This window comes from Sapajus apella, unplaced genomic scaffold, assembly GCF_009761245.1.
Source record: "Sapajus apella isolate SASKATOON/1434 unplaced genomic scaffold, GSC_monkey_1.0 scaffold23, whole genome shotgun sequence".
Lineage (NCBI taxonomy): Eukaryota > Metazoa > Chordata > Mammalia > Primates > Cebidae > Sapajus > Sapajus apella.
Window position 1 is genome coordinate 8,484,308 of NW_022436963.1, and position 13,136 is coordinate 8,497,443.

The following is a 13,136-nucleotide window of genomic DNA, read 5'->3' on the forward strand; positions in this document are numbered from 1 at the left end:
GTTTTAATTCTTCAAAAAAAAAAAGTGATTTGAAACAAAACAATTGCTAAATAACTTGGGCATTGTTTGTTTTTAGAAAAAACCCAGAGGGCCAGGTGACTGGGGGAAAGGAATTAACACTCAGATGTGAATTCATAGGAGAGTGAGTCTCAGCAAGACTCTTAACCCAGTTAGCACAGGGTACTAACTCAGTGACCAAGTGATAAGGATGTTAACTAGCATTGGCCAAAGGTAAAATTTTTGTTCTAAGACATTGTGTGTCATCAAAGATACCAGAAACCTCCAGTAAATCCAAGGCACCCCACGTTTCTCAAAAAACAAAAAACACACCAATCTTTGATTTCATCTGAGGAGGTTACTCACTGCCACCTGTCAATGTAGCCATAGTAGCTGCACCAGCTGGTCTTGTTAAATACGCCTTCAAAATCTGGAAGTTTCTTTAAAAAAAAAAATGCCAAAAGCTTCCAGCAAGAATCAGGCTGTGACTTCAGTGAATGGCCATGAGCTGTTCTGGCCACTCTTGCAGGGAGAACCATTTGCCATCCCCAGCAGACACCACTCATAATTCTTATGCTGCTTCATCCCCATTTCTTTCTCAGTGATCAAACCTGAACACCCTCCCTTTTAGTATCTGCTGCAAAAGATCGTCAGTTCCATCAAACATCCAAACCTATCCATTACCCCTCTGAAGCCAGGGTGTTTTTCTTTGGGGTAAAGCATTCCAGGGCACTTTGTAAGGAGCTCTGTGAGTCTGCCTTTTTCTCCCTGTAGACGTTGCTGCACATTTCCCATTTTTATGACTAAAAATGTTCATTGGAGACATTGAAAAGCCACAAAACTCTATAAGAAAAATACAAAAGGCATTCATAACCTCTTACCACACGAAGGTGCGATGAACATTCTAATGAATACCCTTCCAGGCCTTAACATGCACATAATATTCCTCCTTTTAAATGTATTAAAGCATAAAATACATACACTAAAACGCACCCCCCACACTTGTAAAACTCCATCCTTCACGCTGCCTGTGTTCTGCTTTATTGTCTGACTACATTAGGCACACTCCCTTACTGCACTAAACTACATCTGCTTAAAAAACAGTTATATTGGGACTTCATGTTTGGATCCCCTTCCACGAACACTCCCTTTGTGGAAGCTGTTTTTCTCTCTCCTGGATTTTCCCTCTGGAGTCCCCTTCCATGAACATTCTCTCTTGGAAGCCTGTCTTCCCCTCCTAAACTCCATCTCTCTCTATTCCCTTCCACTCAGTGTGGAAGCTGCTTTCCTCTCCTGGATTCCATCTTTCTGGATTCTCTCACTCAAATAATTTTTAAAAATTGATGGAACTTAAAAAAAAAAAAGTTATATCTACCTTTCTTTTCTTTCTTTCCTTTTTTTTTGAGATGGAGTTTCACTCTTATTGCCCAGGCTGGAGTACAATGGTGCGATCTCAGCTCACAGCAACCTCTGCCTCCTGGGTTCAAGTGATTCTCCTGCCTCAGCCTCCCAAGTAGCTGGAATTACAGGCATGTGCCAACACGCCTAATTTTTGTATTTTTAGTAGAGACAGTTTTTCTCCATGTGGCCAGGCTGGTCTCAAGCTCCTGACCTCAGATGATCCACCCACGTCAGCCGCCCAAAGTGCTGAGATTACAGGTGTGAGCCACCAAGCTGGCCCGTATTTACATTTCAATATTACTTCTTTCAAAGGATGCTAATAATTAATATAACCAAATTCTACTTCTAGTGAAAATTCACTCTCAAAGCAATCAACATATGTTCTCTGGGAGAAGAAGAGATTTTAGAATAGGAAAAAATTTATAACACCTGGTTTAACACCCTCACTTTACAAATGAGGAAACTGCACCTACGAGAGATCAGCTGTTACCACTTATATCACAGCACAGAGCTTATTGCTACCAACATGAGTTCTGAATCAGAGGTGTTCCACCTGCAAAACTCCTGGCTGAGACCAGCTTCCCAAAATAAAATAAATAAATAAATAAATTTTTTAAAAAAAGCAAAATCCTGTCATACTTGTAAAGTTCAAATATTTTGATTTATTGTAGTCTATAATGAAAGAGAAACCTTGGAATCAAACAAGGTTTCCTCTGAAAAGACGCATGAACAAGAGCAAATCATGGTTGTTGTTGTTGTCATTGTTTTCTTTGTTCATTCCTAATGCCAAAATTAACACTGTTTGGGTTTCTGTAAATACAATTACGAAATATAAAGTGAAATATAAAGTCTAAGAATTTTTTTTTTTTTTGAGACAGAGTCTTGCTCTGTCTCAAAGAGTCGCCCAGGCTGGAGTGCAGTGGCATGATCTCAGCTCACTGCAACCTCCGCCACCTGAGTTCAAGCAATTCTCCTGTTTCTGCCTCCTGAGTAGCTGGGACTACAGGCACATGCCACTGTGCTCAGCTAATTTTCATATTTTTAGTACAGACAGGGTTTCACCTTATTGGTTAGTCTGGTCTCAAACTCTTGACCTCAAGTGATCCACCTGCTTCGGCCTCCCAAAGTGCTGGGATAGGCATGAGCCACCACACCCAGCCAATATAAAGTCTAAGCATTAAGAAAATTTAATACAACCTACTTGGGCATACCACCCCCCCCGGAATGTAAAGGAAAAAACATGGAATTCAAGGCCAAAGGAGGCAGAGAGACTTGTAAAATTTAATTTTGACTTAATGGAAAGACATTTTTTTCCTTTATAACATTAAATGATAAAGAAATAGAAAAATAGGATTTTTAGTAATTTTGTTGAAAACCCAGTAATTGGTTCTTAGTTATTTCAAACAAGTTACTTCAGTTAACTAGTAACCAGTCAACTGAGCCATAACAGGAACTTCTTTGTGGAAGACAGAAATATCTTTTTCAATGGAAAATATGAAATAAGTTTTTCTACACAGCCTGGATCCAATTATTAGCAAGTTCAAAGTTTTGGATTCTGGTTACAAAAACTTTATGCCCAAATGACATTTTACCAAAATGCAACTGAGCTTCAAATGTCTCAGGAGTCAATACAAGCTACGAATTAAATTCTAATTAAATGTTGAAGAATTAAAAAGAAAGTAATGACTAAGAGACAGGCATAGGTATGTGACCAAATATTTGGTATCATGAAGAAAACAGCAAGATACTTTAAAATTTTACAGATAGAGATCTTCTTTCACAAACTCCCCCTTTGTTTTTTTGAGATGGAGTCTTACTCTGTCACCAACCTGGAGTGCAGCGGTGCGATCTGGGCTCACTACAACCTCTGCCACGTGGGTTCAAGCAATTCTCCTGCCTCAGCCTCCCGAGTAGCTGGGATTACATGCATGAGCCACCAGGCCTGGTGACTTTTGTATTTTTAGTAAAGACGGAGTTTCATCATGTAGGTCAGGCTGGTCTCGAACTCCCAGCCTCTGGTGATCCGCCTGCCTTGGCCTCCCAAAGTGCTGGGATTACAGGCATGAGCTACCACACTCAGCTTACCATGTAACAATTTTAAGATACAAATGTGTGTGTCAGATTCACACCCACAGTTGCTGGCATGGTTATTTTAGGCTAACCAGTGAGGACTTACATGTTTAACTCAGGCTGTTCTCATCGGTGGTGTGTATACGTTTTGAATAAATGCTGAGATGCTAATGAAAGATTGGCACACCCACGATACTTGATTCAGCTAAGTAAAGACATGTGTAAGGGATCTTTTCTTTGAGTTACAAAGTGAACTTCTAATATGTGCTCTTGGTCCCAGCAGATCTTACATTACATTCAAGAGTCCGAAATTTTCCCGTCAGCTGCAAACAAGCACTTGTATCTCTAATTTAATATGGAGTTTGTGGTAGGGTGCAGTGGCTCATGCCTATAATCCCAACACTTTGGGAGGCCAAGGTGGGCGGATCATGAGGTCAGGGGTTCAATACCAGCCTGGCCAACAAGGTGAAACCCAGTCTCTACTAAAATACAAAAAATTAGCCGGGTGTGGTAGCTTGTGCCTGGAATCCTAGCTACTTGAGAGGCTGAGGCAGGAGAATCACTTCAACTCAAGAGGCAGAGGTTACAGTGAGCCGAGATCATGCCATTGTACCCCAGCCTGGGCAACAAGATCGAAACTTCATCTCAAAAAAAAGAAAAAAAACTGTTAGAGTGTAACCACAACTTTTAAAATCCTGCTTTAGCAGTGATTATTCCAAAGGCCTTAATGTAAATAAGCCCTTTACTCACATTGATTCATAACCCTGTCTAAGAGATTAATCAGATGTCAGAAATCACTAAATATGAGTCAAGTTCCTTCTTGTCATTTTTACTTATAAATCATAAAGCCAAAATGGTCACAATTCTATACAATTACTTTTTTTTTTTTTAAATGAACGAAAGAAGGTGCTTAGAAAAAGTACCCCCGTGCCCTTAGAAAACAATTCAGAAAGAGTCACCCTTTCTTGGGAGAAAGGGCAAAAAATGGGGCTTGCATTCCAACTCCAATTGGACTGACTTCTATATTTATAGATATCAATTACTAAGTGTACACTGTAGCTCCCAAGTTGAGCAGTTATAAGCATTACCTCATTTAAACCTCAAAATGATGCTAGAAGAAGGAAACTAATTTTTATTTCATACGAGAAAACTGAAGGCTGGAGAAGTCAAATCACCAGCCACAGCCCATAGAACTGATAGGTGGCACCAGGCACAGTGGCTCACACCTGTAATCCCAGCACTTTGGGAGGCAGAGGCAGGCAGATCACTTGAGGCCAAGAGTTCAAGACCAGCCTGGCCAACATGGTGAAACCCAGTCTCTACTAAAAATATAAAAACTAACCAGGTATGGTGGCATGCATCTGTCATCCCAGCTGCTCAGAAGGCTGAGGCATGAGAATCATTTGAACTTGGGAGGTGGAGGTTGCAGTGAGCCAAGATCACATACTATATTCCAGCCTGGATGACAGAGTGAGACTCTATCTCAAAAAAGAAAAGAACATTTAAAAAAAAAAAAAAAAGAAAAGAAAGAAAAGGAAAGGAAAGAAAAGAAAAAAAAACTGATAGATGGGGAACGGGGTTGGAGCCCAGGTCTGGTCAGCAATGACCAACCAACTGCAGACCCCTGGCCAATCTGAGACCCAGATTCACACAGATTCACCTTGTGTGAATTTCAAACAGATTCACTCTGTGTGAAATTTTAAAAATAACTGCTGTTATTAAAAATGTTTACACAAAAAGCACAAATTTCTCACTATTCTTAGAAATCAATTTGCTACCTTCAGTGAGAACTCCTCATGGCCACAATATTTGGAATTAAGGAGTCAATGCTACCCTCAGAGTACACATGAGCTATCCAGTTTGCCATAGTCTCCACCATTGCCTAGCACCCTGCACTGGGGCAACTTCATGTGTTCCCTGCTGGGCCATACTGGCAGCTATGTCCTTAACGACAAATGCAGATAAACCCCAAGGAACATAGGGAGGGTCTCCATACACATCTTTTCTAAACACTATGGAAGACACTTGACCTGGTCAAGCTCTCAAATACTTGAGTGGCTTAATTGAGACTGAGCTGCCTTAGCTGTTGACAAACCTGAACAGGTTCAGAAAATTCCTCAACTCCAAGACTGCAGCGTCCTTGATTAAGCATGGCTATGTAATCTTTAGACGACTCAAAGGGCTCCATTCTTCAGCAATAAAGGAGGTTACTTACTGTCATACTTGAAGGTGATGTTGTGCAGCCCACTGTTTCTGCTGGCCGGCCCTACTCCCTGTGGGAAAACAAGAGAATATGATGCAGAGTGAAGCCAATTTGCTCTTCCAGCACAGATCCCCATCGAATCCAAACAGAGGCAGTACGGCTGAGACCCGGGGTCATGCCAGTCCCCGGGCATTGTCCCACCACTCTTTCTGCCCACTTCATGGTCCCCCACAGCTGCCAGACTCCTGCCAGCCCAGGAGATTCCTAACTGCCAGGCCAGAGGGATCATGAGCATTTACTTTCCCTAAAACAATAGAGGCAGGCTGTTCTATGTTTAGGGGTTAAATAATAATTCATTAACAGTAAAATTGGGAGAAAAAGACCATGAGCTGCCAGATGGAACCCTTCCAATTAGATCCACTTTGAGCACTGATTGGTTATAAAATTCGCCTACTCCAGACATCCTCATCCACAAGCGCTATTAAGCCATGACAGATAGGCAATTCCTCAAGTCTAGGGAAACCGGTTTCTCATTCCAAGACTGGAAAGGAGTGTGGGAACAAGCTGTTACTTTTAATGAGAAAATTCTTCACTGCATCATACCTATGCTTGGAATACACAGGGTGGGTCATAAAAGAAAAAGAAAAAGGACTTTAAAAGACCTCTTACTCTTGGTGATGTGGCCGTTAGCCATCTGCACTCTTAATAGCAGGGCTAACAACTATGCCAGACTTCCTACTTTAATTATAGCATCCACAGAGTGAGCCCCAGAATCCTCCCGTTGACCCCGCCTTTTCCTAACCCACCACTTAACCATCATGAGAAAATGCAGCTACAGGTCTACCAACTCCCATTTAACTGTTTCTGTAATACTCTGCAAATGTGCCATTTAGCATTAATTGCAGAATTCTCCAAAATATGTTAATTCTGAAATACTAAATGATGGGAAAATATTCCAGCCACACAGCTAAAGTTTCCACTTAACAAGAAGGATGTTGGAGGGAACCATATGCTGGCAGCCTGGCATTTAATGGGCAATTGTTACACCAAAACACAATGTGGAGAACACTTCTGATGGAGCCCAGGGTTTTAGGTCACAACCACATGACATCTATATGCCACAGGCATGTTCACGCTGCTTATCCTAAAGCCAGGCACACCCACTGAAACTGTATCCCTGAACCCATATATACATGGGCTTTGGGAAAGCACAGCTGGGCAGAAAGAGGCACATGGACACACCCGCCCCCACCCTCCACTCTAAGGTGAGGAATAAGTAACAGAAAACCCAAATCCACATGGCGCACCAGCCCACAATCTACTGGGGCTCCCCTTCTTCCTAGCTCACCTTCCTTCTAGAGCTTTCCGCCTTCTAGCCTTTCTTCCCCTCATATACAAGATTCCAGAATTCGCCACCTGAACTGAAACACTTGGGAAAATGCTGTTAACTTATTACAATCCTAAGAGTGTCTATAACTGTTTAGGGACAAGACCACAGTCTGTGCAACTAAAGGCTGCTCAACTTACAGATGGCAGACATCTGAATAACACAACCAGGTAGGAGCCCAGGAACAAGACAATCCAATCCCCCATAACTTTTGGCCTTTGCCCAAGACCAAAGCTCAAGCTCCCCACACCACACCCTTCTGTGCTCTTATAAACCCCCAACACATAAACTCACTCCCCAACTATTAGGGGCCAGACATCATGTTAGCTCCAATGGCAAACAAAACAGCGCTGTCCCCACCCTCATGAAATAAATTAACATGGAGTTCATTCTTTCAAAGAAGAGTAACTAGGCACGTGGATTATACCCTAGGCATGCAGATAAATTTCAAATCATACCGTGGCCCTCCAAGAATGTCCAGTTTAGATGGCAAAACAAGGTATATATAGCAAGGGTAAAAGTGCCTGGTGTAAGTAAGTACAGTGTATGAAATGCCCCAAGACAGCCCTTGAGTAAGGACGAATGAAAGATGGGTAAGACCACAGGTCCCAAAAGCTTATCAGGGGGAAGGATAACTAGGCTAGAATGAAGAGGAAAGCTTAGCAGCATCATGGGAGGAAAGAAAACTGCAATCCAGAAGCCAAGGTTAGTACCTTAATCCTCCCATCCTCTACCAGATGCCCTACGGCAAACCACTCTACTCTAGGGGTCCCCAGACCCAGGGTCCTGGACTAGTCCTGGTCCTTGGCCTGTTAGGAAAGGGCTGCCCAGCAGGAGGTGGGCAGTAGGTGAGCGAGCATTACCACCTGAGCTCTGCCTCCTGTCAGATCAGCAGTGGCACTGGATTCTCAGGAACACAAACCCTATTGTGAACTGTGCATGCAAGGGATCTAGGCTCTGTGCTCCTTATGAGACTCTAATGCCTGATGATCTGAGGTGGAACAGTTTCATCCCAAAACCATCCCCTACTGACCCCCCAGTGCATGGAAACGTTGTCTTCCATGAAACTGGTCCCTGGTGCTAAAAAGGTTGGGGACCACTGCTCTACTCCACTGGGTCTGGGTCCGGGTCTGGGTCTGGGTCTCTTCAACTGCCTTTTTGTTGCTTTTTTTTTTAAAGGATTTACATGGCTTCCCTCTAGGAGGTGGTTTTGATGAGGATAAAATGAAGCCTGGTACAGGATGGACTTTTGAAAAAGGAAACATATTCCATCTAATACCATGCTCCCTGGTACATAGGGACCCTGGTGACCAATCAATCACCTTGTCAGACTTAGGGTTTTTTTTGTTCCAGTTTCCCTTATATTTCTTTTGTTTGTTTCCTCTATATTCCTATTGCAATATGTTATTCACAGATATTTATTGGGCAATGGCCAATGCACTGTGGAAAGGAACCCAAGACAGTGAGGCGCGCCATGACATGCATGCAAGAATCTAAATCCCTCCAAACAGAGTCTCAGTGGTGTGTATGGAGCTGTTCAGAGGGGGCCCGGTGAGCTGACCTGGAAGGACAGTGAGGCTTACCTGTGACATCCATTCCCTCTCTGCTGACCATTCCACCTTCGCTTAAGACTCATAAAGCTGGGCACTCAGCTATGAACCAGACCCAGGACTTGACCTCAAGGGGCTCTGGCCACAGGCATTTTTGCCCTTGCTCCCCTGCTCTGAACCCTTCACTGGCTCCCTGTCCCCCCAGATCATTCCTGATGTGACACCTGCCTACCTTCCCAGTCATTCCCCTTCGTACCTTCTAAACCGTTTGGACACTGCAGTTCTGCTTGGAAAATGTCCTTGGGCATGCCTGCATTCTCAGAATCCCCTCCTCTTCTCTTCCTATCATTCAGGTCTGGCTCCCCTGGTGGGCTGCTTGTCGCATCACACCGTGTTCCTGACACATCGGTCTGCCTGCCACTCACTTGATGGAAGCACGGTAATTCATTCCCACAATTTGAGTAGCATGGCACTTTTAGGGATATAGATGCAAAATGATTCCACAGAAAATCAGAGATCATAAGAGGCCATCCAAGACTGGTCATGGTGCTCAGAAGCAGGAGACACCATCCCAGGTATCAATTCTTACATGAACTTTAAAGACTTTTCGGCCAGGCATGGTGGCTCACGCGTATAATCCCAGCACTTTGGGAGGCTGAAGTGGGTGGAGTCAGGAGTTCAATACCAGCCTGGCCAACATGGTGAAATGCCGTCTCTGCTAAAAATACAAAAAATTAGCTGGGTGTGGTGGCAGGCGCCTGTACTTAGCTACTCAGGAGGCTAAGGCAGAAGAATCGCTTAAACCCAGGAGGCGGAGGTTGCAGTGAGCCAAGATTGTGCCATTGCACTCCATCCTGGGGAACAAGAGTGAAACTCTATCTCAAAAAAAAAAAAAAAAAAAAAAAAAAAAGACCTTTCAGTCCTGGAAGTTCTCAAGTGCACGGCTTCTCAGCACATGCGTGGCAGGTGCTCTATCAGGCTGTCCTTGGGTCAACACCCAAATAATGCTTCAGCTGCTCTAGAGCCCTCAGAAACCACCTTAGCAATGGTATCCCAGGCTAGCCCATAGTACACTTCTATTTTCTTTACACCTCATTATAGAAAGAATCACAGTCCCCTAAACATGTCTACAGTCTAGTCCCCATAACCTGTAACTATGCTATTTTACAGAGCAAAAGGAACTACGGAGATGTAATTAAGTTCAAGTATCCTGAGATAAGGAGAGTATTCTGGGTTATCTAAGTGGGCCCAATAACCACAAGAGTCTTTACAATAGGGAGACAGAAGGGTCAGAATCAGAGAAGGACATGTGACAATGAAAGCAGGAGAGAGAGAGAAAGAGATCGATTTGAAGTACTGGTTTTGAGGATGAAGGAAGGAGGCGCTAAGGAGCCACAGAATGCAGGCAGCCTCTGGAGACTGAGAAAGGCAAGGAATGGATCTCCCCCACAGCCTCCAGGAGACAGCTCAGCCAACACTTTGATTTTAGCCACATTAAGATCCATTTTAGAATTATGACCTCCAGAACTATAATAAATGAAGGTTTTGGTAATTTATTACAGCAGCAACTAGAAAGCTAATATACACTCATATAATTTCAGCTGCAATATGGATAAAATAGGTCTCTATGTCACACACACATGGCATATGCTGTCATTCCCCCACCCTGCCCCCAACACCCACAACTGATCCCTTGTTCCTGCATTCTCCCCAGTCCAAGCTTCAGGCAGGCATAGAACATGGACCCATCAGAGCTGCTGCTTGAGATTCTGCTATTCTAGATGCAGGCTTCTGTGGGCTGACCTGGAGTAGAGAAGTGGTTAAGACAATGGGTTTTGGAGTTACGCAGATGTGTGTTCAAACCACCACCTTTCCAACTGTGTGACTCTGGGTAAATTTCTGAGCTTCCCTGAGCTATAAAGTGTTTGAATAGGCTGGGTGCAGTGGCTCACGCCTGTAATCCCAGCACTTTGGGAAGCCAAGGTGAGTGGATCACCTGAGGTCAGGAGTTTGAGACCAGCCTAGCCAATATGGTGAAACTCCATCTGTATTAAAAATACAAAAATTAACCAGGTATGGTGGTGGGTCTCCGTAATCCCAGTTCCTTGGGAGGCTAAGGCAGGAGAATCGCTTGAACCTGGGAGGCAGAGGTTGCAATGAGCCAAGATCGCACCATTGCACTCCAGCCTGGGAGACAAGAAAAAAAAAACCAGTTTGAATAAAATTCTGTGAAAAGCACTGTATGATATGATATAAATCAAGCCCTCAGCATAGCATCTGATACACAATAAAATCAGAAATGTTATACCGTCCTTCCCAAGAAGGTTACCGCCTCAATAAACAGGTGAGAGTTATACTTTAGGACAAGTTACAAAGAGATACATGTGCAAGACCAGAGAAAGCTCACAGGTGGTGCATTTCCTAGGTATGATCTGTCTCCTGCATTTAGAACCTTGGAGGATTGTGGATGATGAAACAGACAGACAGGTCAGAGCAAGGTGGTGGAAGGCACTGATCACCAAACTAAAATGCATTCAACAGATGGTCATGGTGGCCCAGTAACTCCAGCTCTGTTAAGGGTACAGGTTGGATTGGAAGAGGAGAGGCTGAAGACAGGGTCCAGGAGGGTGGCCCTCAAAACCCCTGCCTACAGTCCTGGGCCTGGCACATAGTCAGCCCTTGATAAGTATAAGTTTCTGCCTGAATAAATGAATGCAGAAGCCACGTAATATACCCCAAGAACTTAGCTTGGTGTTACAGAGTGATTTATGGGCTTAGAATGAGGGCCTAAGCTAAGAGAAGACAGTTAAGGCAACTTACAAAGCTGTTGACCAGCTTTGTAAACTGTTCTTCAGCAAACAATCCCAAGCTTTTAGCTACTATACCCTTTTTGATATTTAATGAGCTGATGATTAAAAATACTTGTTTGTTGCCCATTACTTAAAAACTATAAATGCCAATGCAGTGGCCTCAGGGTGCCACATTCTTAGTTAATTAACCACCTCCATTTGCTGCACTAACGGGCAGCTTTTAATTTGCTCCAAAGGGAGCTAAGCAGCAAGCCCTGGGTGCCTGGAGCGCTGCTATGAAATTCCTTTGGTTGGTGCTCTATGGTCAGTAGGGAAGGAAGCAACAAATGGGAACATAATGGAGAAAACATCTTTAACTCAGGAAGGGAGGGGAGGCTAACCCTTAAGTGCTCTAAAGGAATAAAATTCAAAAGCTAAAAACCCACACCATGCTCCAGCCATATGGCAAAGAAGCAATGGGCTGGATACAGCAGAGCAGGATCCACAGGCAGCAGCCAGTGGCAGCCATGAAGGTGATCAGACAGCCAACTTCCTGAGGGGCCTTCAGGGATTCTAAGCCATATGAAGACACCAACTTCCCAGAGCAACATTTCCAATTCACCTCCAGCTTGGCTTAACTGCCATTTTGGAAAAATGCATTTTAAGAAGAACTGTGCTAAATATAGCTCCCCTCTTCCAGTGGAAGGCAGGCCAAACTTTCAAGTCAAATAAGGAATTTTCAGAAAGCCAGTAATGTTTTAGTGAACAGGGTTAGAGTGAAAATTTAAATAAGATCATTTGTCACAAAGAACTGAGAAGACAGGTTTGTTTTGTTTTTTATTTTGTTTTTTTTTTGAGACGGAGTCTTGTTTTGTCGCCTAGGCTGGAGTGCAGTGGTGCAATCAATCTCTGCTCATTGCAAACTCTGCCTCCCAGGTTCAAGAGATCCTCCCACCACCATGCCCAGCTAATTTTTGTATTTTGAGTAGAGATGGGGTTTTGCCATGTTGGCCAAACTCCTGACCTCAGGTGATCCACTCACCTTGGCCTCCCAAAGTGCTGGTATTACACTGCGCCCAGCCAGAAGATGGGTTTTTTAAAGGCAAACCTGGTAATTAATTAAAACTAAGGCCAACTCATACTTTTTTTCTTGGAGACAGAGTCTCGCTTTGTTGCCCAGGCTGGAGTGCAGTGGTGCAATCTCGGCTCACTGCAGTGTCTGCCTCCCAGGTTCAAGCAATTCTTTTGCCTCAGCTTCTCAAGTAGCTGAGATTACAAGTGCCCACCACCATGTCTGGCTAATTTTTTGTTTTTAGTAGAGATGGGTGTTTCCCCATTTTGGTTAGCCTCGTCTTGAACTCCTGACCTCAAGTGATCTGATCACCTTGGCCTCCCAAATTGCTGAGCCACCATGCCCGGCCATATTTTCTATTTTTTCTGTAATGTTTCCTCCACCTTGGGCTTCCAGTGTATCAACAAGATAAAAAGCAGACAGTGCTGTGAGGCTTAAAATGTACAATGGGGCTAACATCTTCGTTTGTGACAGATGGATATGAGACAGGTGAGAGGAAGCAAAACATGGAGCCATCTGACTCTAAGTCCATTCAGATGTTTTCATAAACAAAGACAGATGCCACTTACTTCAGTTCAAAACATTTTTTTTTTTTTTTGAGACGGAGTTTCGCTCTTGTTACCCAGGCTGGAGTGCAATGGCGCAATCTCGGCTCACCGCAACCTCT

General features: G+C 43.6%; 1 protein-coding gene across 2 annotated transcripts in view; it reads right to left on the reverse strand.

Annotated features, from left to right (window-relative positions):
• IL17RD (interleukin 17 receptor D) overlaps positions 1-13,136 on the reverse strand; it is a 78,073-nt gene that overhangs the window by 24,781 nt on the left and 40,156 nt on the right. For both annotated transcript variants that reach the window (XM_032290258.1, XM_032290257.1), the window contains exon 2: positions 5,684-5,741. In XM_032290258.1, coding sequence (XP_032146149.1) covers positions 5,684-5,741 — 58 coding nt within the window. The remainder of the gene's footprint in view (positions 1-5,683; positions 5,742-13,136) is intronic.